The following is a 26834-nucleotide window of genomic DNA, read 5'->3' on the forward strand; positions in this document are numbered from 1 at the left end:
TTCATATATAAACATTAAGTAGTTATAAGTACTTATTTGATAAAAGAAAAATGGTAATAAAAGATGTGTGCATTTGAAATAGCATACTTTCAATTGAAAACACAGTTGATATCATTCATACTGCTGCATATTAATAAATATAAACAACTCAAGTAGTTTAACTCAGATGTATTACTTGATAATACAAATACTCTATATAAATGTACTGGAAGACTTATTTATTCTTTAAACTGGTTTCTATTATAAGCATCAAGATAAAAATTTTGACCACTGAAAACATCATTAATAAGTTTTTTAAAAATGTAAAAACAGGTAATATAATTATCCAAATACATGTACTAACCTTATGTAATCAAGTACGTTATTTAATACTCAATGAACTATTACATTAAGAAAAGTATGAAGTTCAAGATTTATTTAGTCTTGAAAAGAATGAAGCAAAGAACCTAAGAAAAAGGGATAAATGATAAGAATAGTGTGTTACCACACAAATATATTTCACGTTTGTCATTTTATCTTCAATTTCTTTAGTATAATAAATTCAGAAGTATTACTATGAAGAAAAAGTTTCCTAAGATGATAATTAGCGATTTAATATATTATGTCTACAACATCATTAAAAATCTCAACATTGTTTGCTTACTGCTGTAGTAAGAAAATCAGGTTTGTGCTCCACAGGCAGAAATTTTCAATATTTTTTTTCCTTTTCTTCTCAAATGAGAAATATCCAATTTTATTTTCTTAAAAAATTTCACTTTGAATTATTAAACTAACTACAAGCTAGCCAAAGAGAAAAAAGTAAGAGATTTGTATTTTAATTGTAAATCAAAATGAAAGGGTTCTAACATTTATAATTTCAATCATTAGATTAATAATAAATATATATTCAAGTAACATTCCAGCATTCATGTGACATGCCTTTGTAAATACATGATATTTTGTTATATATTTTGACATTCTATCCACAAGAAACTCTAGAACCATACCTTTGATCATTACTCCAATTATCTATCCATTTTATTCAGCAGAGGAAAACAAAGAAAATGATGGAACTCTAAAATAGCTCATCAGCCTTGTAGGGTGGATACAAATTTTAAGGGAGACACTCAGCGTCAAAATGTGGTGTATTTAAAATAGGGTGTAATAGTCAGTTTAACGTTCAGATGAAATTCAAAATAAGATGGGCGTTTGGTGAGCCATTTCTAAAGTGAAACAAAATTTGGGGCATTTGATTAACAGATTATATTGATATAAGTAGTTCTAAAAACAATCAGTAAAAACTTCAATAGAAAGTTTGGAAATGTTGCTATCGTGCGTCTAAATTCAAGACATCCTAAGTAATTTGGAGGTGCAGTTTTAAATACTGCACTAAAATCTGGAGACGTTCAGGTGTGACATTAAGATGTCATATAAAATTAGAAATCAGCTAGAAAAGCTCGGCATGAGAGCCATCATTTAAGCTAAAAAGTAACTTGATAAATTAAGAACTTGTGGAAGTTGATGCCCATTAAAGCCAATGAGTATATCCTTTAGGAAAAAATAAAAAGTTTCCTCCTGGCATTTATTTTTTGGAAAAGAAAGATAAAATGATGCATTCCAGAATCAGTTAAGTGAGGAGTGAGTGTCTGCAGAGTTATGGACACGAGGTTGTGTGGCCAGAGAGATTAGGTTACAAAATCATGTGGTAGGACAGGGGAGTATTATCTTATTTTAATTTAATTTAATTATTTAATTTAATTTAATTTTATTTTATTTTAGTGAAAGAAGGGGAAATAGCAAGACAGACGCCCCCATGTGCCCTGACCAGGGTTCACCTGGCAACCCCATCTGGGGCTGATGATGGAGTACTTGAGCTATTTTTGGCAGCTGAGACTGATATCTACACCAACGGAGCTATCCTCAGTGCCCAGGGCCATACTAGAACCAACCGAACCACTGGCTGAGGGAGGGGAAGAAGGGGAGAAGGAGGAAGGAGGGAAAAAGCAGATAGTAGCATCTTCTGTGTACCCTGACTGGGAACTGAACCTGGGACATTCACATGGCAGGCCAACTCTATCCACTGAGCCACAAGCTTGGATCTCATTTTTTATTTTTATTGAACTTATTGTGGTGACATTGTTAATAAAATTATATAGATTTCAGGTGTACAATTCTAAAATACATCATCAGTTTATTACAACCTGAATTTACAACCCAAATTCATGTCTCCCTCAGTCACCATTTATACTCCCTTTACCTTTCTACCTCTGCCCTCCTCCCATCCTTTCTGAAAATCATACTGTTGTTTGTGTCTAGGTAATTTTGTTTGTTTGTTTTTCTTTTTTTACTTTAGAAGCCAATAAAGATTCTCATCTGAGAAACGATCATCGAAGTTCCCTCTTGTTCTCCTCCCCTATCCTTGCCATTCATCCTCTACATATCATAGTATGAAAGGGATTAAAATTAAATAAGTTCACAATGAATTTTTTTGTGACAGAGACAAAGAGCGACAGACAGAGGGACAGACAGACAGGAAGAGAGAGAGATGAGAAACATTAATTCTTTGTTGTGGCACCTTAGTTGTTGTTCCTTGATTGTTTTCTCATATGTGCCTTGACCCGGGGACTACAGCAGACCAAGTGACCCCTTGCTCAAGCCAGTGCCCTTGGGCTCAAGCTGGTGAGCCTTGCTCAAACCAGATGAGCCCATGCTCAAGCTGGCGACATTGGGGTTTTGAACCTGGGTCCTCCGCATCCCCATCCAACACTGTATCAACTGTGCCACTACCTGGTTAGGCATGTTCACAAATTTTGAAACAGTTAAGTCATTTTAGCATGTTTAGAAGGAACAAAAGCCAAGTTTTAATTCAGGCTGTGCCATTTAATAGCTGTGACTTTGGGTGAGTTATGTAACTTCTTGAACTTCTTTTCCAATCTGAAAATGGAACAGCAATAAATACCTCATGAGATACTGTGAAGGAAAGGCCATGTAAGCACTAATTCAACGGTAGCATTAAATTCGTTTATGTATGCCAGCTCTTCCCAATCACACAATGCCTGTGTCTCTCCGATTCTTAATTGCCATTCCCTTTCCCCCACAGACAGAAGCCTTGGTTCAGACATCTCCCCCAAGGCCACTACTTTTCTTCCTTCAGTGGCAGAAATAAACCTGCACAAGGCTGGGACATATCTTTGTCTTCTGGAGAAATTTTTCCCCGATGTTATTAAGGTAGATTGGAAGGAAAAGAACAGCAACACAATTCTGGGATCCCAGCAGGGAAATGCCATGAAGACTAATGACACATACATGAAGTTCAGCTGGCTGACTGTGAACGCGAAGTCCATGGAGAAAGAACACAAATGTATCATCAGACATGAGAATAATAAGAGAGGAGTTGATCAGGAGATTCTTTTTCCTTCAATACAGAAAGGTAAGTGTATATAAATATAGCCTCCCAGAAGACTATTTTTCTACATAGCAATGCCTCAAGAGTCTAACAAGTATTAATAAAAATAATACAAACCTTTCTTAAATGTTGATATATTTAATAGTAGCATAAATGTCCTGCTATTTCCCCACAGAATTAAAAGAATACTATATGCTTTGGAACATAAAAAGATAAAAAAACAAACATTTTGCTTTTCTCAGCCTCAGTTTTATTTTCCAAAATAGTAAAGCTACATGATGTTGTATGGACTAAATGAGGCAACACACATGAATGCACCTAGCAATTCTGCACAAATTAAATGCCCAAATCAGGAAATAAGAACAATTAGACATCTTTCAGGAGTTTTCTACTCAGCATGCAATGTCCCCCTCACTTCAATTGCTATACTTGAAGTATAACAATGAGTTTGAGGTGATAGATATTGTCTAAGTCTCACTACACTGAGAACTTCAAGTCCTTTGTATGAACATAACAGACCAAAGCCAACAAAGTGCCTACAGGAAGACCCTTGACCATGTGGTTGACAAGCTCCTTCTAAGGAGTGGGGAGCAAACCCATCACAAGATGCACTAAGACCCCTGCTGCGTACCAGTCTGAATTTCTGAAGTGAGTCTGTATCTTCTCAGACCAGTGTGTCCCAGTGATCAAATCGGGTTCCAACACTTACATTGGCTTTCTCCTGGGCTGTGATGGAGAGCAAATAAAACAATGTCAGTGCACATGCTTGTTATAAAAAATATAACGTGGGTGTATTTATTCATATGCATGTATTTATTTGTATCCTTTCCTAAAACTAAAATAAGATAGCCAAAACAGTCCTAATTTGCCTATTTCCATGACCAAGAAACAAAGAAAGCAAATATGCAAAGCACCACAAGTTTAATATAACCACTGGGATAGTGCCCTATTAGGTTGTGATTTTCTAATGATCAGGGATGACTTTTGGAAAAGAAGGAAGGTCTGGTTTATAAGGTATTTTACTTGACCTTTAATTTCTGAAATAAATGTCTCCCTTGGCTACTCACGGCAACCAAGCCAACTAAGGTGTTCTGATAATGTCATTCTATGGCAGATTTCTAATGCTGTTTCTGGGAAGTTTGTTATTTTTTGTTTCTGATAAAAGCAGAAAATATAAAATGGAAGCACAAATGAATAAATGGAAATGATTTTTTTTAATTTTATTTAGAAAATTAACCTTAACAGGGTGACATTGATCAATAAGAGTACATTGGTTTCAGGTAAACACTTTTAGAGAATTTGAACTGTTGATTATGTTGTATACCCATAACTGAAAGTCAAATCATTTTCCATCACTTTATATTTGTCCTTCTTTACACCCTTCCTTTCACCTCCTCCCTCTCCCCATTGTCACAAGTCCCTTTTCTCCTTCCCCAATGTTTCCTTTCCCCTAGTAACCACTTCACTTTTATCTGTGAAATCATCCAATTCTTAGCTCTTTCTGATTTACTTATTTCATTCAGTATAATGTTATCAAGGTCCAACAGTGTTGTTGTAAATGTCACTATGTCATCATTTCTTATGGCTGAGTTGTATTCCATAGTATATATGTGCCACATCTTCTTTATCCAATCCTCTATCGAGGGACACTGGTTGTTTCTACATTTTGGCCACTGTGAATAATGCTGCAATGAACATGGGGTGCATGTGTCTTTACATACCAGTATTTTCGAGTTTGGGGCAAGATACCCAGTAGAGATATTGCTGGGTCATATGGTAACTATATTTTTAATTTTTTGAGGAACCACCATATATTCTTCCATAATGGTTGTACTAATTTAAATTTCCATCAGCAGTGGATGAGGGTTCCTTTTTCTCCACAGCCTCTCCAACACTGTTATTAATCTGTCTTGTTGATAATAGCCGACGTAACAGGTAGGAGGTGGCATCTCATTGTAGTTTTGATTTGCATTTCTTGAATAGCTAGTGAAGATGAGCATCTTTTCATATATCTGTTGGCCATTTGTATGTTTTCTTGGGAGAAGTGTCTGTTCAGGTTCTCTCTTCACTTTTTAATTGGATTGTTTGCTTGTTTGTTGCTGAACTTTGTGAGTTCCTTATATATTTTGGATATTAACCCCCTATAACAGCTGTTGTTTGTAAATATTATCTTCCATTTAGTTAGCTGCCTATTTGTTTTGCTGTCAGTTTCTTTTGCTGTACAGAAGCTTTTTAGTTTGATATAGTTCCATTCATTTATTTTGGCTTTTACTTCCCTTGCCTTTTGGGTCAAATTCATAAATTATTCTATATGGCCAAAGTCCATAAATTGTTCTCTATGGCCAAAGTCCATGAGTTTAGTATCTATGTTTTCTTTTATGTAATTTATAGTTTCAGGTCTTATATTTAGATCTTTGATCCATTTTGAATTAATTTTTGTGCAGGGGGACAAACTGTAGTCAAGTTTCATTCTTTTGCATGTGGCTTTTCCAATTTTCCTAGCACCATTTATTGAAGAGGCTTTCTTATCTACATTGTGTGTTTTTGGTTCCTTTGTCAAAGATTGACTTGTCCATATATATGTGGTTTTATTTATGAGCTCTCAATTCTGTTCCTTTGGTCTGTATGTCTGTTTTTCTGCCAATACCATGCTATTTTGATTATTGGGGCTCTATAGAATAATTTGAAGTCAGGTAGTGTGATACCACTGGATTCATTCTTTTTCCTCAGGATTGTTTTGGCTATTTAGGGTTTTTTATTGTTCCCTACAAACTTGGTAATATTTTTGTTCTATTTTTTTAAAGAATGACATTGGGATTTTGACGGGAATGGCAATTTGTATATTGCTTTGGATAAAATGGCCGTTTTAATTATGTTGATTCTTTCAGTTTATGAACATGGAATACTTTTCTATTTCATGTGTCTTTAAATTTCCTTCAATAATGTTTTGTAATTTTCAGTATATAGGTTCCTCACATCCTTTGTTAAGTTTATTCCTAGGCACTTTATTTTTGTTGCAATTGTAAAAGGGATGATTTTTTTTTAAGTTTATTTTCCAAAGTTTTATTGTTGGCATATAGAAATGCAGTAGACTTTGGTATATTGATTTTATAACCTGCAACTTTACTGTATTGGTTTTTTCTTTCTAATAGCTTTTTGTTGGAGTCTTTAGGGTTTTCCACATACAAGATCATGTCATCTGCAAAAAGTCATACCTTTACTTCTTTTTTCCTGACATGAATGCCTTTTATTTCTTTCTCTTGCCTGATCTCTCTGGCTAAAACTTCCAGAACTATTTTGAATAAGAGTAGAATGAGTGAGCAGTCTCATTCCTGATTTTAGAGAAAAAGTCTTCATTTTTTTTTTTTACCATTTAGTATGATATTAGCTGATAGTTTATCATTTATGGCCTTTATTATCTTGAGGTTCTTTCCTTCTAGTCTGATTTTATTGAGTGTTTTAAACATAAAGGGATCTTGTTTCTTATCTAATGCCTTTTCTTCATCTATTTATAGAATAATATGATTTTTGTTCTTTGTTTTATTGATGTGGTGTATTATGTTGATCAATTTCCATATGTTGAGCAATTCTTGTGCTACTAGAATGAATCCAACTTGATCATGATGTATTATTATTATTATTTTTGTATTTTTCTGAAGCTGGAAACGGGGAGAGACAGTCAGACTCCCACATGCGCCCAACCAGGATCCACCTGGCACACCCACCAGGGGTGATGCTCTGCCCACCAGGGGGCAATGCTCTGCCCCTCCGGGGCGTCGCTCTGCCATGACCAGAGCCACTCTAGCGCCTGGGCACTCTCCTTGGCAGAGGCCAAGGAGCCATCCCCAGCGCCCAGGCCATCTTTGCTCCAATGGAGCCTTGGCTGCGGGAGGGGAAGAGAGAGACAGAGAAGAAGGAGGGGAGGGGCGTGGAGAAGCAAATGGGCGCTTCTCCTATGTGCCCTGGCTGGGAATCGAACCCGGGTCCCCCGCACGCCAGGCCGACGCTCTACCACTGAGCCAACCAGCCAGGGCCAATGTATTATTTTTTAATGTGTTGTTGTTTTCGATTTGCTAGTATTTTGTTTAGGATTTTTGCATTTGTACTCATTAAAGATACTGGTCTGTAGTTTTTATGTGTGTGTGTGTTTTCCTTGCCAGGTGTTTGTCTGAGGGTTATGTTGGCCTCATAAAATGTGTTGAGGAGTATTGCTTCTTCTTCTATTTTTTGGATGAGTTTGAGAAGGATAGGTACCAAATCTTTTTTGAATGTTTGGTAGAATTGAAGTGAACTGTTTTTGAAGGAAGATAAAACTGATCTGGTCCTAGATTTTGACCAGATTAGGAAAGAGAATTGGGATACACATACACATTTTATTAGAAAAAAATTGTAACTTTATTTTTTTACCTCATCAATGCATGATGATAAGATATTTTTATTTATCTTTTAATAAGAAAATCACTGTAAAGAACATAGAGACTTTTAAGACATAGTAATGTGAATCCTTGATGATATTTTAACATCTAAACATGATTATATAACTTTTTATCTTGAGTATACCCTAAAGCCTATACCTCACGTCTGTTTTTTTAAAGCACACCAAATATCTTGTTGAGGACTTAAAATTGCACACCAGAGCCTGATTCACATGGGCAATAACACATATTATAGCAAAAGGATAAACCAAAGTCACTATTGCTACTGTTTTCCTCCATCCAATGGTCAATGGTCTTTCTAAGAAATTTTGTCTTTGTATTATATTTGCCTTTTTAAAACATTATAGATAAATACAACTCTAAACTCAGGTTTAATTACTCTGAGAACTATAAATGTGACTTGCTTTATATTTTTATTCCTGTAAAGAATTGCACTGAAATGCTGAGCTCCTGTAATAAAAGTGTCATTTCTAGCATAAGTAAGATATCTAGAAAAGAACATGTGTTCAGTGTCCACAATGGGGGCATTATGTTGTCTCTCTATAGGCATTGTGTCAGAAGCAGAGAGATTTGAAGATGCTACACTCCCAGCTACAAGGATGGAGGACCATGAGCCGAAGAATGCAAAAAATAAAGCTCTAGACATGGAAGCAGGTGAGGAAACCAACTCTTCCCGAAGCCTCCAGCCAAGTGAAACTAATTTTGGACTTCTGACCTCCAGCTCTTTAGGGAATAAATGTGTGTCATGTTAAAAAGATCCGTAGATTATTTTACAGAGTAATTTCCACATGTTCTCTCTGACTTAACCTCCTACAATAATCTTGGCTTTGCCAGTCACTAGTATGATACACAGAACATCATTTCTTCATGACTAACATGGAATATTCCAAAATACAACTCTCTTCCTTGTTAATGAGGTATTAAATGAGATAATGCACATGAAGCATTTAACTTGCACTGGGCCACACGGTCTTGCACAGTAATCCTCACTCAATAGACATTAGCTTTTATTAACATTGTTGTCATGCCCACAAATACCACATCTCTAGAAAATTATGTGTGTGTTCTGGGGACATTGTGAATATGCATGAGTTGGAAAGGCATGGCTTAGATGGGAAATTTGCCTAAACCATACTCCTTCAGACATGTAAGATTCTGTTGTGAATTCTCTAATTAAATGACTGTTTTGGTAACAACACTCATGTCAGTGGTGTGTGCTGAAGGCTATAGGGCAGCTCCTTCTTCTATTTCCCCGTTCAACAGGTACTCATTGAACAACTACTTGGTAGCAGGAGGAAACAGGTAGTCTTGGAAAGTACCCTTTAGTTGTGATTAAAAAGAAAGAAAAATGTATCCTTTATGATCTTCAACATCCCAATGTAGGGATTAGATCCGCTGAATTACATAGAGTCTATGCAACTGTTCCTGGAATTGTGGGGCTCACATTTTCAATGGCTCTCTCCTCTCTGTTGATAGTCCTATCTATCTATCTATCTATCTATCTATCTATCTATCTATCTATCTATCATCTATCTATCATCTATCTATCTATCTATCTATCTATCATCTATCTATCATCTATCTATCTATCTATCTATCTATCTATCATCTATCTATCAATCTATCTGTTTATCTATCAAATAGGTTTGTATCTGTTTATCCCCACTCACACAGATATGCATTGTCAAGGACATTAATAAACAATTCATTAATAGTTGTTCTATTTTCTTGTAGAGTTTGCTGCTGTTAATCATAAAATAAGACGTCTGAAAGATGAAAATATGTTTTATGCATATGTTTGCCTTTATGTCATGCTATCGCACTTTTCCCCTCCTGATCAACTTAAGGTTTGAACTTCTTTGGCTTCAAGTAGAAAAATTAGAGTGACTGGATTTTTCAGAATAGACTAATCAACATGTTAAATCATTTTCTAGTATTCATCTTAGCATAGTAATGCTGATTTTGGTATCACATGAATGGAAATTAGAGAGAGCAGTGTCATGCTCAGAATCATGTCAATAGTGTGCTTTATTTCTTAGTGTGGCTTTTGTTTCTAATGACTAAGAAACACATGATGCCAAGTTGCTTCTAGACTACAAGTCTTTGGATCTTGCTAGTAGTTAATAACATGAGCTGATGTTGACTGAGCACTTCTTATATGGAAGATGTAGTCCTGTGTTATCAATGCATTTTCTGTTTGATTCTCATAATACTTCTGTGATGTAGTGCAATATATGTACTTCCATTTTAGAGATGAAAGCAATGAACTAAATTTAAGTTCCTTACACCATGAAAAACAGCCAGATCTGGGGTTTTAGTGCACGCTGTCTGAATCAAGAGTTCAAACACTTACTCAGTTTCTAATTCATCCTCTGAGAGTTGAGGCATAAATAAAAAAAGCCCAAAGCTAAGACTATGACACATTGGGTGCATGGCTGGGGCAAAGGTAGTGGCAACGCATGGGCCACTGAGTACCACAGACTGGACTTCAACCCCATGTTTTAAGTTCCTAGTTGTATAAATAAGGATGTTCTAAGAAATACTTTCCACATTTGCCTAGCAGAAATAATGACACCAAATTCAGTTATCCAGAGATAAGGCCACATATGTAGAATGTTTAGCAAAGGGTATCTCAGGTAGCTAGCACAGAATGTATCCTAGTTTGGCATTTTCTCATGACACAAGTACAAAGAAATCAACTAGAAGCATTCGTTCTAACCCTGCTGATCTCTCCTACATTTCCAATATCAAGAGATCTCTGGACCTCAGCTAAAGCCTTACCTGACCAATAGCAAGGATTTCTGAGTTGAGCACATCACTTATGAGATCCCTTTCCACACTAAGTGCTAATAATTCTGGCGTTCCGCCTTTATGAAGATAAAGCATGTCAAAGGGAAATTTCTACAGGAAAGGAGTAGTCTTGAGTTTTATTGAGTAGCAGTCTAGCCTACTATTGCTGTCATCTATTCATATATTTCTTGGAAAACTTTAAAGGATATGAAGTGCAACTACCCTATGGTATCTTAGCCACAATGAGGAATGTTCAGGAAAGACAGGTGAATGAGCTGTGACCTCTTATAATTCAGAGAATTTGAAATAACCACTTCCCAGTTAAAATAATGCCCTCTACTGAAACATCATCCCACACTATTGTGAACACCAGCAAATTTTCATGAATTGTACCCTTAGAAGGAGTCATATGGCGTGCACATGTAATGACTCAGATGCTTCAAACCAGCAATTCTACATTATATTCATACTTAACCTTTTTTTTTTTTTTTTTTTTTTTCATTTTTCTGAAGCTGGAAACAGGGAGAGACAGTCAGACAGACTCCCGCATGCGCCCCACCGGGATCCACCCGGCACGCCCACCAGGGGCGACGCTCTGCCCACCAGGGGGCGATGCTCTGCCCATCCTGGGCGTCGCCATGTTGCGACCAGAGCCACTCTAGCGCCTGGGGCAGAGGCCACAGAGCCATCCCCAGCGCCCGGGCCATCTTTGCTCCAATGGAGCCTTGGCTGCGGGAAGGGAAGAGAGAGACAGAGAGGAAAGTGCGGCGGAGGGGTGGAGAAGCAAATGGGCGCTTCTCCTGTGTGCCCTGGCTGGGAATCGAACCCGGGTCCTCCGCACGCTAGGCCGACGCTCTACCGCTGAGCCAACCGGCCAGGGCCCAATCTCATTGGTTATTGTAAATAATAAATAAGATTAAAGCTTTGCATCAGAACTGTCACAGTGATTGGCATTGTTATCAGTTAATAAATATTAGCTGTTATTATTTAGAGACATGATGGGGGTGAAGAAATGCTAAAAACTATTTATCACAAATATTTTCTCTTATTTCACTCACTCATTAAAAACACAATTTTAATTTTTAACATTTAGGAGGGTTCTAAGTGAATTTAGCTGAGGTTGTTGATTGACTTGACCTGCAAGCTTGATTCTAAGTTGTCTCGCTGGTGATGGTGGTGGTGGTGACTGTGGATGGTTGTTTATTGTTGGGTTTGGTGGTGTGGAAGTGTCACTTCAATGCAGATCATAAGAAGTAAATAATGTGCCCCCTTTCATTGATATCTTCTACCCTTTCAAGAGAACTGGCAGAACTAATCAAATGACTTCTCCTAGATACAGTGCAGCTGCAGCTCACCAACACCTCTGCCTACTACACCTACCTCCTCCTCCTCCTCAAGAGCCTGGTCTACTTGGCCATCATCTCCTTCTGCTTGTTTAGAAGAACAGCAGTCTGCAGCCCTGGAAAGAGTTCATAACAGGTGATGGCAAGAAGGGTCACTGTTCCTCCTTCTATTGTCCCTGAACATATCTGCAGAGGATCTGGCTGGACTTTCTGACTGGGTTTGGATTATTTCAGTTCAGATGTGCATTTTCTATTATGTCATTATTGCATAATGGTTTTCATCCCTCTGGGCAAAAGAAAATGTCACTCTGTCTCAATAACAAATTCTGCAATACTCAGGGACCGGACCAGAGGACATCAGGGCACCAGTCTTCCTGTGATCCCCATCAGCCCCTCCAGCCAGCCCAACAGCCCTGTCTTCTGTTGCAGCCAGCATGCAGCTCCAGCATGGCCTCCATGCTCTCTGCCCAGAGAGCTGTCAAAGCTTCCCAAGTGCACCTGACGCTGCTGTGTCTGCTGTTTGAATTCTGTATGTTGGTTTTCAGAGGAGGCACAATACATTATTTTAAAAATGAAATTCTACTTTTGTCTATGTACTTTAATTTTCTTTTTTTAGCAAGGGAAAGAGACAGGGACAGACAGACAGGAAGGATAGAGATGAGAAGCATCAATTTGTAGTTGTGACACTATAGTTGTTCATTGATTACTTTCTCATATATGCCTTGATCTGGGGCTCCATTTGAGCCAGTAACCCCTTGCTCAAGGCAACAACCATAGGGTCATGTCTATGAACCCACACTCAGGCTGGAGACCTCAATCTCAAGCTGGTGAGCCTGTACTCAAGCTGGATGAGCCCACACTCAAGCAGGGTTTCAAACCTGGGTCCTCAGTGTCCCTCGACACTTTATCCACTGCACCACTGCTTGGTCACCACAGTCAAACAACTGTGCCCAAGTGATTCCTTTTTGTCCCTTCCCTTCCCCAGGGGTTGTAGCTGAGTCAGTGACCCCTTGCTTGAGCCAGTGACCCCTTACTCAAGCCAGTGACCTTGGGCTTAAGCCAACAACCTTGGGTTTCAAACCAGCAACCTTTCTGCTCAAACCAGAGAACATGGGGTCATGTCTATGATCCCATGCTCAAACCAGTGACCCCACACTCAAGTTGGTGAGCCTGTATTCAGGCTGGCAACCTCGGAATTTTGAACCTGCGTCTTCATCATACCAGGTCAATGCTCTATCTACTGCGCCACCACCTGGTCTTGTGTATTTTAATTTGATAAATATAACTTAAAGTCCATGATAAGGAAGAACATGACGAATGAGCTATCAATTCAGTGACTCCCTTATGGTCAATACACCCTTCTGTTTCTTTCCCTGAATCAGTGGTCATGATGCTTTCTTTGGGGCATTGGTTCCCAGGGGAGCTAGAGTCAAACAACTGTGCCCAAGTGATTCCTTTTTGTCCCTTCCCTTCCCTTCCCTTCCCTTCCCTTCCCTTCCCTTCCCTTCCCTTCCCTTCCCTTCCCTTCCCTTCCCTTCCCTTCCCTGTGAGAGGACAAGATGTATAGAGACAGACAACAAACTCGTGCATGTACCTCAAATAAGATCCACCTGGCATCTCCATCTGGGGCAAATGTTTAAATCACTGAAACTATCCTAGGCACTCCGGACCAATGCTCAAACAAATTGAGCCACTGCAAGAGAGAAAGAGAAAGAATACAGGGAGACAGAGGGGAATAGAGGCAGATGACTGCTTCTTATGTATGTGCTTACAGGATGTTTACATGGTGGGCTGACGCTCTCTCCAATAAGCCAAACTTCCAGGGCCTGACTTTACGTTCAAAAGTCACCATATTTATACTAATTTCATTTTGGAGATTCCAGTGGCAACAGTGATACTTTTACCTTGGTTGGCACTTGTGTTCAGATCTATACTAGTGCTGCACAAGCATTAAGTTTCCTGATGCTCACGTAACCCCATGAGGATGGCACTGACCCTGGGGAAGAAGTGAGATGCGGGGGTTAAGCATGTTAATGCTGAACCCTAAGTACCTGGTTTGAATCCTGGGTCTAGTGTTGATATCTGTGTGACTGCACACAAGCTATCTGAACTTTCTGTGCATTAATTTTTTCATTTGTAAAATGAAGTTACAGTGCCTGTTCTAGAATTGTGATTTACACAATTCTAGGTTAATTCTAGATGAGTTAATTATGTTTTGGGACAAGGAAATCCTTAAATGCATTAGCAGCTCCTGTCAGTATCTCTACTTTAGAAATAATAGATCTCTCTCTCTCTCTCTCTCTCTCTCTCTCACACACACACACACACACACATACACACATGCACCCTGACCCTCATCTCTAACCTTATTACCCTGCAGAGAGGCTATGTGGATTGAATAGGAACTCAGTGAGTTTCTGCTTTGCACCCAGCAATCCCATTAACCGCTCAGAGTCCTTGGAAGGAAGGTAGAGTCCGCAACTCACAGAACAGAGGGATTATGTTATCTACTCATGGTCACCACTTTCTAAGTCATAGTCATTGGATGCCTGATCTCTCTAAAGAGTCTAAACTAAGAACCCATAGTTTGTTACTTAATATCATGTGGCCTCCCCTTCACCTACTTTCAACTGGGGAAAAGAAAAGAAAACATTTAGTCTTCACTAAAGACACTCTCCAAGGAGTCCGTGAGATTTCCTTAAGGACCTGAGGGTGCATCAGTACATTCTCCTCATTCACATTCTCTGGTAGAAGCATAATAGCTCCCATTATCAACTGTGTGGAAATCCTGCCTCATTTTACATGTCCTAGATGTGCAGCTGCTCTTGTGAGCCCTAATGAAATGAGCTGAGAGTCCCAGGCAGAGCAGGACCTTTGACGGCGCTCTCTGCTATTCCTTCTCTCACACCAGCTCCTCCCTTAGACTGAATGCATCCCAAGGTCCTCAGGATAACCGTGTGGAAGCCCCTGGAATGTCTTTTGACATGGTTCTAGGTAACTGTCACTTGTTGACTACATCATTGGCACCAAATTACCCATATTTAGAATAAAGTGTTCAATTTAAATAATGTTAGATTATAGTAGAATTTGCAAATTTAATGATTATCATTTTAATATAGTGATAATAGCAAACATCTGCATAGAGCTTATTATACTGGCTTAAGAATGTACTGACTTACTTAATTCTCACAAGAAACCTATGAAACAAGCACAATGATCCATGTTCTACAAGTGGGGAAACTGAGGCAAAGAAGGCACAAAGAATATCCCTACAGTTAGACTGCTATTACTAAGCAGAGCTGAAATTTGAACCCAGGCAGCCTCTGCCTTAGCTGTCTCGAATAGAAACAGGTTACTTGTAGTTCAGTTAAGACAGGAAAATTTCCTTCCTGACGAGGCTGAGAGCTGAGGAAGAGAACTGCCTCTCTGCCTGTCCGCACGTGCTCCCTACACCTCTGTTGCTCGTACAATGAGAGGGCTGTGGGCCAACATGCAACACTGGGTTTTGTGTTGGGTACACTGTTATCTGCTCACCTCCTCCCACCCATCAGACATCTGTGATGAAGTCCCTGGCACTAGGTTGGATGCAATAAGTACCAGAACAACAGGCTGCATGCAGGGCTGCAATGGAAAATCAGGAGGAAGTTCCAGACCCACATGAAAGTGCGTGTCTCCGTAGCCTTTACAGAGCTAGCTTGCTCCGTACACATACTTCCCGACCATGAGGAAAAGGAAACTTAAGGCAACGATCTCTAAACTTTTCACATTAGGGATCCTCTCCATCGTGTTAGAATTCTTTTCTTCATAAACTCAGATTCTTGAAGGCTTTCTGTCTGTCAAGCTGGCCACAGTTAAGTAATACTTGATGTCCCTTTATATTAATCATAGTCCTATAAAACTGCCAGTAGAAATTCTGAGTAATTAGATAGCCAGATCCCATACCAACATGATACAATTCAGCCAAAAAGCTGGAAACCCACCCTCTGGTCAGTCATGAGAACTCCTCTGGGTAAATGCACGTCTGTGTCAGTGCTGTCCGGTAGTATGTGTTTACTCCTCCTTGTTCTACACCTTAGTGAGCCCCAGATGACTCAGCGGCCCTATGGCCCGTGTCTATTGTGCTCACTGCCCTGCAGCACAGGCAGGACATCATTGCACTGAGCAGAAGTCCAGGTGCCAAGAGGCTGAGAAATGTACCCGGGGTTAAAAACGGAGCTGTGCCCAGGCCCACGTGATTCCAGGTCCATCTGACTTCAAATCTGCTGTGTCACCCATGAGATCAGTGGCTCTCCTCTTGGAGCCTTTCAATGTCTCTGAGGCCCAGGCTTCATCACAGGCCACGCATCGGGCTTGAACAAACCCCCTCAGTGTTTCTGTGCAGCGGGTTTGAGACCAGCAGTGGCTGACATCACCCTGAGCTCTGGGGCTGCTGCCCAGTCCCTGGGGAGAACCTGCTTCAGCCTGGAAGTGTTCTCACCACCACCCATCAACTCCTAAGGGAACAGCAGTGTGCTAAGATTTAAGGGCGAGGATGGTCATTCACTGTAACATTATTTACAGTAGCCCCAAATGAACCCAAACGACCAATAAGAAACTAAAGAAATCAAAGAAAAGATATATAACAAGTTTACCTATGCCTCTTACTAAAGGTAGATTATTGAAAGGAATGAAAATTGAGTCAGGAAGTATTGTTGAAAACTAATAGGCATAGCAGAACCCTGCTACAGTTGTTTATAATACCACCCTGTGATTCAAAAATCAAAATACAGCCTGACCTGTGGTGGCGTAGTGGATAAAGCGTCAACCTGGAAATGCTGAGGTTGCTGGTTCAAAACCCTGGGCTTGCTTGGTCAAGGCACATATGGGAGTTGATGCTTCCTGCTCCTCCCCCCTTCTCTCTCTCTCTCTCTCTCTCTCTCTCTCTCTCTCTCTCCCCTCTCTATAATGAATAAATAAAATCTTTAAGGCCTGACCTGTGGTGGAGCAGGGGATAAAGCGTTGACCTGGGAATGCTAAGGTTGCCGGTTCGAAACCCTGGGCTTGCCTGGTCAAGGCACATATGGGAGTTGATGCTTCCAGCTCCTCCCCACCTTCTCTCTCTGTCTCTCTCTCCTCTCTCTCTCTCCCTTTCTCTTTCTCCTCTCTAAAATGAATAAATAAAATTTAAAAATAAACAACAAAAAAACCCAAAAATCAAAACACTAATAAATGCATTAAGAAAACCTGCTGTAAGCACTGTCATTACTTTTGTTTCTTGTGCATTCTTCTAGCTGTAATTACATAGATATGAATGCACATGTAGAAATACATATGCATGTGTATGTGTATTTTCTATGTCCTCCTCTAGTGCACAAAGGGAGGGTGCAATACGGCTTGTTCTTTACTTCTCTTCTTATGTCAGCATATGGGGACACTTAGCTGCATATTTCACTGGTGAATGTTCAATACTTCATAAAATCCATTCTCTGTGATAGACTGTTGGCTTACTTCCAATCCTGTAATATAATAAAAAATGCTGAAATAATTGGTAGTGTTTTGCAACATTTTGAATGTGTGTATTGGTCATTTTTAACTCAATATACGTGAATATCAGGAATGTGCTGTCAAATGTTTGGCTAACACGAATGAAAAATAGTCTCATTGTGGGTGTAATTTGCTTTTCTCTTAGGAGTGAGGATAAGCATGTTTTCATATATTGAAAACATATTTATATTTCTTCTCTGAAATATTTGTTCATGAACTTTGACCATTTTTTTCTCTTAATAATAACAAGTTTGACACTCATTTGTATGTGTGTCTGTGTATGTCTACAGGCATAGGCATAAAAAATGTTCAATGCACAGGACATAGGTAAAAACAAGTAAGTGACTGTATATTTTTCTATTTTCTCTAATTAATTCTTTAAAAGAAAACTGTTTTAAATGTTATATTAAAACAATCTCTCATTTAAAATTGAGAAGATTTTATTTGTTTACAATCATTTCACGCTCTATCAAACAGGTTATTTTTATTAGAAACAAAGTAGCAGTTCTTATTTGGAAGCAAAATGAGACCAAACAGATACCAGAAAGATTAAATTTAATTAGAACTACGCTTTGATTCTCAATACTTTGGTCATATTTTGGGGCAAAACTAGGCCCTCTAATGAGATCAGCAATTTTCAATCATTGTGCCATATGAATTTTTAAAACATGCAACACCTAACTATTTAGTCAGAGGCATTCATCTCTTTTTTCTGAGACTGTCAAATTAAAACCTCCACCAATACCATAATAGCTGTTCAGTATAAATGAATCAAAATTATACCTACTTATTTTTTATTGAACTGGTAAAAATATATATTTTGGTGTATCACAGAATTGTAGTAATTAGTTCATGTGTGCCACGAGATGGAAAGGGTGGCAGATCGCTGGCTTAGTTGTAACTCTATCTGCTTTGGGAAGGTGGAAGCCAGATGGAACCTGAACTTCACTGAATGTTTTGTGGCCATTTTCACAGCTGGGAACTACTAGGAGGCTTCTCCTGTGACTTCTATCCTCTTCATTAACTTCTTCCCCAGCTCAGCCTGGGCTGCCCTGAAGTGGGAAGCATACAGAGGGACAGAAGAGGTGGTGGTGGAGGGCACAGCGGCAGTGGCGGGGGTGCTGGTGTGGCTGATGGTGGCTTACTTTCTCAGGCTATCTTGTTGATGTGTTCTGGCAAGTGTGGTTGATTCGTGGAAAACGCTGAAAACCAAAGCGGCCTACTGGCTGGGTCTGTACATGCAGGGGCTAGGGTGTTATTAAGACAAAATAAGAACTGTTAAACCACAACCAGCTTTGCTTATTTTCAAAAGATGTAAAGAAAATGTCCATCTATACACACATGCTGGCAATTCTTATCAGACATACTCTTAGTCTCAGGCAGGAGGTTCCCTGCTTTGTACACACAAAGTTTACTCCAATCAGTGGCTTTGTGCTTGGAAATCTTTTGCTCCAGGCTGTTCAGAGGCTCTGCCTTCAGTCCATCATGACACTGTTCTGAAGGAAACAGCAGGCAGCACAAAGATAACCCTTGACATTACACCACATATCTGTACGTTTCCATGATGTTTGATTTACTGACACTTGTGTCCTCTGAGATACTCTCCTGAGTTCAGATCTTAGAAGCTTTTTATATGTCAGACTAACTTGTAAGAAACAGAGAAAGAGACACCTGATTTACATTGCATTCAGAGGATGGAATATTATACAGCCATAGAAAACCACAGTTTATAAATTTATTAATAAAATTTAAAAGTGTTCACAATATACTGTAAGGAAAAATTCATAGTATATACTAACCTCTTAACAATGAAACTGCTTCTATTGATAGAAAAATAATAAAAGGGGGGAAAATTTTTCTCCAAAACTTTAAGAATTATTATTCCTGAGGTAATAGATGGCTTTTTTCTTCTACATACTGTGGTTACATATTTTCTATAATAAGTTACTATGATTTTATTATTAAAAATATTTAACAAAGTAATTTTCTCTTGTTTGATAGTCACACTAATAGTAAAACTTCATAGGATATTAAAGGCTCCTGGAAATTTTTTGGTCAGAGTAATGGCAGCATGAGAGATACTCCTAATCTCTACCCTTGAAATTTCAGCAAATTGAACAGTGAAGCAACTCCAGCTGGGCTCACAGGTGTTCCTGAAAGATCCACCCACCAAATGGACTAAAGGTAGAGTGAAGTGAAAAGAGGGGCAGAGATAAAATTTACTAGCAGTTGGCTTTGGAGAGGAGAGGAGACAAACCTGGAGTTACTGGGTTTTTTCCTCTCTGCTGGATAGGGAGGAGGGACGTGCAGGCTCTCTGGATTTTGTCTGAGGGGCAAACTAGGAATGACTGGGCTGCCTTCTGCCTAGAGGAGTGGTGAGATAGAGGGGTAGAGAGGGAGACAAACCAAAGTGGCCAAAGTGTGGGGTCATGGCCAGTGTTCCTGCAGTCTTCTTGCAGCCTACACTCGGCAGAGACAGAGAAAGCTAACGTATGCCTCCCCAGCCTCCCAGATCCCACCTCCCTCACCTTAGGGTACCGAGAGTGGCAGAGACAAACCTCACAGCTAGCTCTCCAGAGCTTCTCTCTCCCATGAAGTATGGAGATGCTCCACGTTTAGTCCCCAGGTCTGTGGAGACATGGGAAGGAGCACTCAAAAGCCTGAGATGCCCTGTTAGAAGCAAAAAGCCCTAGCCATACGTTCCACCTACCAATGTGACTGCAACCCTGCCTACATCTTTACCACAGCAACATTTCAGCTAACAGCCCAAGGAACTTCACAGAGCTAAAAGTTGTAATATGGAGACACCAACTGGAAGAATCCACTCAAAACAAAAATTTACTCTTCTTTTATCTTCTCTCCTTTTTTTCTTCTTATTTTTTTCTTTTTCATGTTTGAATTTTATTTTCATTAATTTTTATATTTTTATTCTTATTTTTTTGTAAGTATTTGGTTTTTGATTTTTTGTTTGCTTTCAATAATTTTTCTGGTGGTTTTTCTTCTTTATTTGTAATAATATTCTAAAATTTTATATTTTTATTGTATATTTTGTTAACTTTTCAATTTTTTTAAGTTTTTTTAGGGTTCTTAATAATACCACTCTCAAATATCATCAAGGAAGAAGAAATCAAAAATCATGGCTACTCAAGACAGAGACATAATTTAAAAAGAAAATTTAAAACTCTATAAAAAATCTTAATCACATGGAAATCTTGGAGTTAAATGACACAATTCAAAATTGAAATTCTGAAAATACTCAAGGAGGTGTGCTAAGACACCAATAGGCAACTTAATAAACTTAGAACAAATTAATGAACAAAATGAATACCTCGCTAAGGAGATTGAATCTTAAAAAACAGAGATGAAGAACTCAATATGTGAATTGAAGACTAATGTAGGAAGTTTAGTTAACAGAACAAGCCAGATAGAGGAAAGAATCAGTGACATCAAAGACAAGCAACTAGAGATGCTACAGAGAGAAGAGGAGAGAGACTCATAAATTAAAAAAACTGAGAGAGCTCTACAAGAATGGTCTGGCTCTATCAAAAGGAGCAATATAAAAATAATGGGTATATCAAAAGAAGAAGAGAGGGAGAAAGGAATGGAGAGACTATTCAAACAAATAATTGATGAGAATTTCCCAAGCCTATGAAAAAAGAGTCTCAAATCCAAGAAGGAAACAGAATGCTGAATTACCACAACCCAAACAGACCTATTCCAAGGTACATCATAATAAAATGGTCAAAAATCAGTGACAAAGAAAGAATTCTCAAGGCAGTTAAGGAAAAGAAGAACATAACATATAAAGAAAGCCCATTAGGTTATCATTAGACTTCTCAGCAGAAACTCTATAAGCCAGAGGAGAGTAGACCCAAACATTAAAAGTACTGAAAAAGTTGAATTACCAGCCAAGAATACTATACTCATCAGTTATCCTCCAAATATGAAAGAGAAATAAAAGCTTTTACAAAAAGGAAAAAGCTAAGAAAATTTATCACCAAAAAACACCCACTGCATAAAATACTTAAGGGGGTTATTCAACCTGATACAAATAACAAAACAAATCAAAACTACAAGTTAAAGCTCCAACAAAGTCACAATAAAAACATGGAAAATCTGAGACAACAATAACATAAAAGGGGAGAGGATAAAGATCTGCAATAGCAAAGGAAGATGGAGTGCAGAAGCACTCATAAGACAAAGGACTCTTGTACATATGAACATTCTACCAAACATACAAAGAAAATTTAGTACCTATCCTTCTCAAAGTCTTCCAAAAAAATCAAAGAAGAAGCAATACTCCCCAACACATTTTATGAGGCCAAGATGACCCTCATACCAAAACCTAGCAAGGATAACACAAAAAAAGAAAACTATGGACCAATCTCTCTAATGAACATAAATGCAAAAATTCTAAACAAACCAGTAAATTAAATACCACAACACATTAATGGTAACCTCCCATATAAAAGCCACTACTGAAACGCACAGTTTACAAAAAGAAGAAACAGGGAAAAGAAGTATGTAATACCACCAAACAAAAATAAACTGTCAAAAACAGAAAAGAGAAGAACCAAATAAGACACAGAGCTACCAGAAAACAACATAAAATGGCTATAGGAAATCGTCTTATGTCAATAATTACCCAAATTGTAAATGGACTGAATTCACCAATAAAGAGGCACAGAGTATCATATTGAATAAAAAATAAAAAACCCAACCATATGCTGCCTTCAGGAGACATATATAAGCTACAAGGACAAAGGTAGTCTCAAAGTAATCGGTTGGAAAATAATTTTTCAAGAAAATAATACCCAAAGGAAAACAAGTGTAGTTATACTCATATCTGACAATGTTGACTTCAAGACAACAAAGGTAACCAGAGACAAAAATGGACAGTTCATAATGATAAAGGAGACATTGTATTAAAAAGACATAGTACTTCTTGATATATGTGCACCAAACCAGGGAGAACCAAAATATATAATAAGACATCTACTACTGATCTAAAAATAGAAGCAGACAAAGACACAATCGTACTTAAAGAATTCAACACACCATTGACAGCTTTAGATAGATAACCCAAACAGAAAATCAATAAAGAAATATAGGCTTTAAACAACACTTTGGACCAAATGGATATAATAGACATTTACAGGACATTTCATCCCCAAATTTCAGGTTATATATTCATCTCCAGTTTTCATAGAACATTCTCAAGGATAGAGCATATGTTGGGTCATAAAAAAAATCAATAAATTCAGAAAGATTGAAATTATACCAAACATATTTTCTGATCATAAAGTTTTAAAATTAGGATTCAACTATAAAAAGAAAGTAAAGAAACCCACAAAAATGTGGAAATTAAACAACATAATTCAAAAAATGACTGGGTCAATGAAGAAATAAAAGCAAAGATCAAAACATATATACAGACAACTGAAAATGACAACATGACATATCAAAACTTCTTGGATGTAGCAAAAGTGGTAATAAGAGACAAGTTTATATCACCACAGGCTAATATTAATATTAAGAAACAAGAGAGATCCGAAGTAAGCAACCTAACATCATAACTTAAGAAACTAGAAAAAAAAAGGCAACCTGAAGTCAGAAGAACAAAGGAAATAGTAAAAATTAAAGAGAACAGAAATACTAAAGGAAAAATTAATATAACAAAGAGCTGGTTCTTGAAAAGATCAATAAAATAGACAAACCACTGGCTAGAATCAAAAGGAAAAAAGAAGAAGGACTTATATAAATAAAAATCTGAAATGAAAAATGAGAAATTACCACAAACATCACAGATATACAAAAAAGCATAGAAGAATATTATGAAATATTATATGCCACCAAATTCAACAACCTAGAGGAGATGGATAAATTCCTAAAACTATACAGTCTTTTGAAACTGATTCATGAAGAAGTGAAAAATCTAAATAGACCTATAAGCAAGGAGAAAATAGAAACAACTAGCAAAAACCTCGCTCAAAACAAAATCCAGGACCAGATGCCTACATTAGTGAATTCTACCAAACATACAAAGAAAATTTAGTACCTATCCTTCTCAAAGTCTTCCAAAAAAAATCAAAGAAGAAGCAATACTCCCCAACACATTTTATGAGGCCAAGATGACCCTCATATCAAAACCTAGCAAGGATAACACAAAAAAAGAAAACTATGGACCAATCTCCATAATGAACATAAATGCAAAAATTCTAAACAAAATACCAGTAAATTGAATACCACAACACATTAAAAATATAGTACAACACAATCAAGTGAGATTCATTCCAGGAGCACAAGGGTGGTTCAACATATGGAAATCAATCAACATAATACACTATATTAATAAAATGAAGAATGAAAGTCATATTATCCTATCAATAGGTTCAGAAAAAACATTAGATGATACAACATCCCTTTATGTTAAAACACTCAATAAAATCAAAATAGAAGGAAAGTACCTCAACATAATAAAGGTCATATAGGACAAACCATCGGCTAATATTTATATAATAAATGGTGAAAAAATGAAACCCTTTTCTCTAAAATCAGGAACAAAATAAGGCTGCCCAGTCTATCCACACTTATTCATCATAGTTTTGAAAATTTTAGCCAGAGTGATCTGGCAAGAGAAAGAAATAAAAGGCATTCATATCAGGGAAGAAGTAAAGGTATCACTTTTTTGCAAATGACATGATCCTGTATGTAGAAAACTCCAAAGACTCCAACAAAAAGCTATTTGAAACAATAAAGTCTCAGGATACAAAGTAAATATACAAAAGTCTATTGCTCTTCTATATGCTAACAATTAAACTTCAGTAAATGAATTTAAAAAAAAAAACAATTCCTTTTACAATTGCAAAAAATTAAAATACCTAGGAATAAACTGAACAAAGGATGTAAAAGACCCATATACTAAAAACTACAAAACATTATTGTAAGAAACTGAAAAAGAAATAATGAAATGGAAAAAGATTCCATATTCGTGGATTGGAAAAATCAACATAGTTAAAACCATCATATTACTCAAAACAATATATAAATTTAATGCCATCTTCATCAAAATTCCAATGTCATTTTTTAAAGAAATAGAACAAAAAATTACCAGGTTTGTATGGAACCATAAAAAAACCCCCCGAATAACCAAAGTTATCCTGAAAAAAAGAAAGAATTAAGTAGGAGGTATCTCACTACCCGACCTCAAATTATACAAAGAACCACAATAATCAAAACATCATGGTAATTAGAAAAAAACAACAGACATACAGACCAATGAAATAGAATTGAGAGGCCAGAAATAAAATCGCATATATATGGACAAGTCATCTTTGACAAAGGAGCCAAAAACACACAATGAAGACAAGAAAGCTTCTTCAATAAATGGTGCTGGGGAAATTGGAAAACCACATGCAAAAGAATGAAACTTGACTACAGTTTGTCCCCCCACACAAAAATTAATTCAAAATGGATCAAAGACCCAAACATAAGACCTGAAACTGTAAATTACATGGAAGAAAACATAGGTACTAACCTCATGGCACTTGGCCATGGTGAACTGTTTATGAATTTGATTCCAAAGGCAAGGGTAGTAAAGGCAAAATAAATGAATAAAACTATATTAAACTAAAATATAGTTTTCTTCTGCAAAGCAAAAGAAACTGACAACAGGATTCCAAGATGGCGACACAGTAGGCAGATGTTTCAACTGTCACCTCTCAGGACCAAATTAAATTATAACTTAATTTAAGAACAATCATCTTCATGAACCAACTTTGGACTAAACGAAGAGGAGTCCATAACCAAGGATCACAGAAGAAGCCACACTGAGACTGGTAGAAAGGGCAGAGATGAAGAAGAGCCACCTTGCTCCCAGGAGCGAGTGGTGGTGGAAAGCCTGGTGGGATTCTTACTGTGGAGAGGGTCACTGTGAGAAGTGTGGGTCCTTAGCACCAGGCCTGGAGCCCCAGCCTAGAGACCCAGAACCTAGAAGAGGTGCTCACACAGCATTTAGAGGTAAAAAGAACTCGGTTTCTGTCTGCGAGAAAGAGGAGGAGCTCTCAGAGACACAGGCTCTGTCTTAAAGGGCCCTCACAGACAGTCTTGTTTACAGCCACTTATCTGGGGTTCCAGTGGAAGGAGAACTGAGAGGACTAGAGTTGCATGAGGAGAGTGTAAAGTTGGAGGCCGAGGGAGAGACACTGTGGGAGAAGGCCACCGGAACCCCTGTGCTGAGTCATTCTACAATACTGCAGTTGCCATCTTTTTTATGTGGAGCAGTCCACTCTGAGTGGCATCAGCCTGAGGAAAAGCAACTGCTCCAACCTTGGGAGTCTTTCCTACTCAGTCATGGCAACTGGATTGTTCTGAGAAGCGAGGAATCAGGGGTTGAGTCAGTGACTCAGTTTTCTGATGTTGAGGCCAAACCTTTCCTCCACATGCTCCTGAGTCTAAGAGTGATAATTCTACCTCACAAGTGACTCACTAGATACTGACTAAAGTGCAGGCAGACCATGCCTCAGGGTCTCAAAGGCCACACTCACCAGACTCCTGGGGCTACATCCTACTGAGGTCTGTGAAAAAAGTCTGGACAGACTGAAACCTGGTGCCTAGGGGTGGAGGTACACTCAACACCCAGTTTGGGTAAAAGCCAGGTTAGGTGTGCAGCTTGGTATGCCCATGTGCACTTAGGCTCAACAGAGGCAGCCACAAATTCTGGATTGCTTATAGCTCCAAAAAGGTTGTTGAGGCCCAGTCATGGGCAGTGTCTCTCATTTGTCTGTACCAGGTTCCTACCAGGGAGACCCAGGACTGGAACATTCAGTGGCCAGCTGTGGAGAGCAAAGGTTCAAGACCTAACAACCCTTGCTCGAGTAGTATCATAAGAAAAGGCTCCTCATACCGGGCCGAGCTGAAGTGAGTTCTACTCTGTGATCAGCACTGGCACAGCCGCTCACATGCATTGGATAAAGTGGAGCTTCACAGTTATCTGGACTGGTGCTGGATATCCTGCCCTGTTGGGCTAGATTCCACAGGGGGAAGGAGAGAGTCTTGGAGCATGGACATTTAAAGTATGGGTCCCTGTGAGCCTATTGTTGGATCTGGTCATCTGGTCGAGGGGATTAGCCACTTTCTTGGGGGAGGAGGACATGGCCAGCCACAAGAAAACTCTATCCCAGTCTTCTTCCCTGAGATCAGGTTCTTACCAGCTGAAAGAACTTCTGCAAAGGGAACTGTTGACCCCACTTGATCTGAATCTGCTGCTCATCTTGTTGGGGAGAAAGAAAATTTGAATACCCAGTTATGGCTAAGGGATTAGGCTCTAGAATAGGGGCCACATTCCCTGTACTGAGC

At 38.4% G+C, this 26834-nt stretch overlaps 1 protein-coding gene across 4 annotated transcripts in view; it reads left to right on the forward strand.

Moving 5' to 3' along the window:
* Positions 1 to 26834, forward strand: part of LOC136333261 (T cell receptor gamma constant 1) — a 130244-nt gene that overhangs the window by 25936 nt on the left and 77474 nt on the right. For 2 of the 4 annotated variants that reach the window (XM_066272149.1, XM_066272150.1), the window contains exons 4-7: positions 3080 to 3409; positions 8368 to 8475; positions 11945 to 12090; positions 12294 to 12581. In XM_066272149.1, coding sequence (XP_066128246.1) covers positions 3080 to 3409; positions 8368 to 8475; positions 11945 to 12087 — 581 coding nt within the window. In that variant the 3' untranslated portion in view covers positions 12088 to 12090; positions 12294 to 12581. Of the gene's footprint in view, positions 1 to 3079; positions 3410 to 8367; positions 8476 to 11944; positions 12091 to 12293; positions 12582 to 26834 lie in introns of those variants that run through there. The other 2 variants (XM_066272146.1, XM_066272148.1) reach the window with 1 other exon arrangement.

This window comes from Saccopteryx bilineata, chromosome 4, assembly GCF_036850765.1.
Source record: "Saccopteryx bilineata isolate mSacBil1 chromosome 4, mSacBil1_pri_phased_curated, whole genome shotgun sequence".
NCBI classification, from domain to species: Eukaryota; Metazoa; Chordata; class Mammalia; order Chiroptera; family Emballonuridae; genus Saccopteryx; species Saccopteryx bilineata.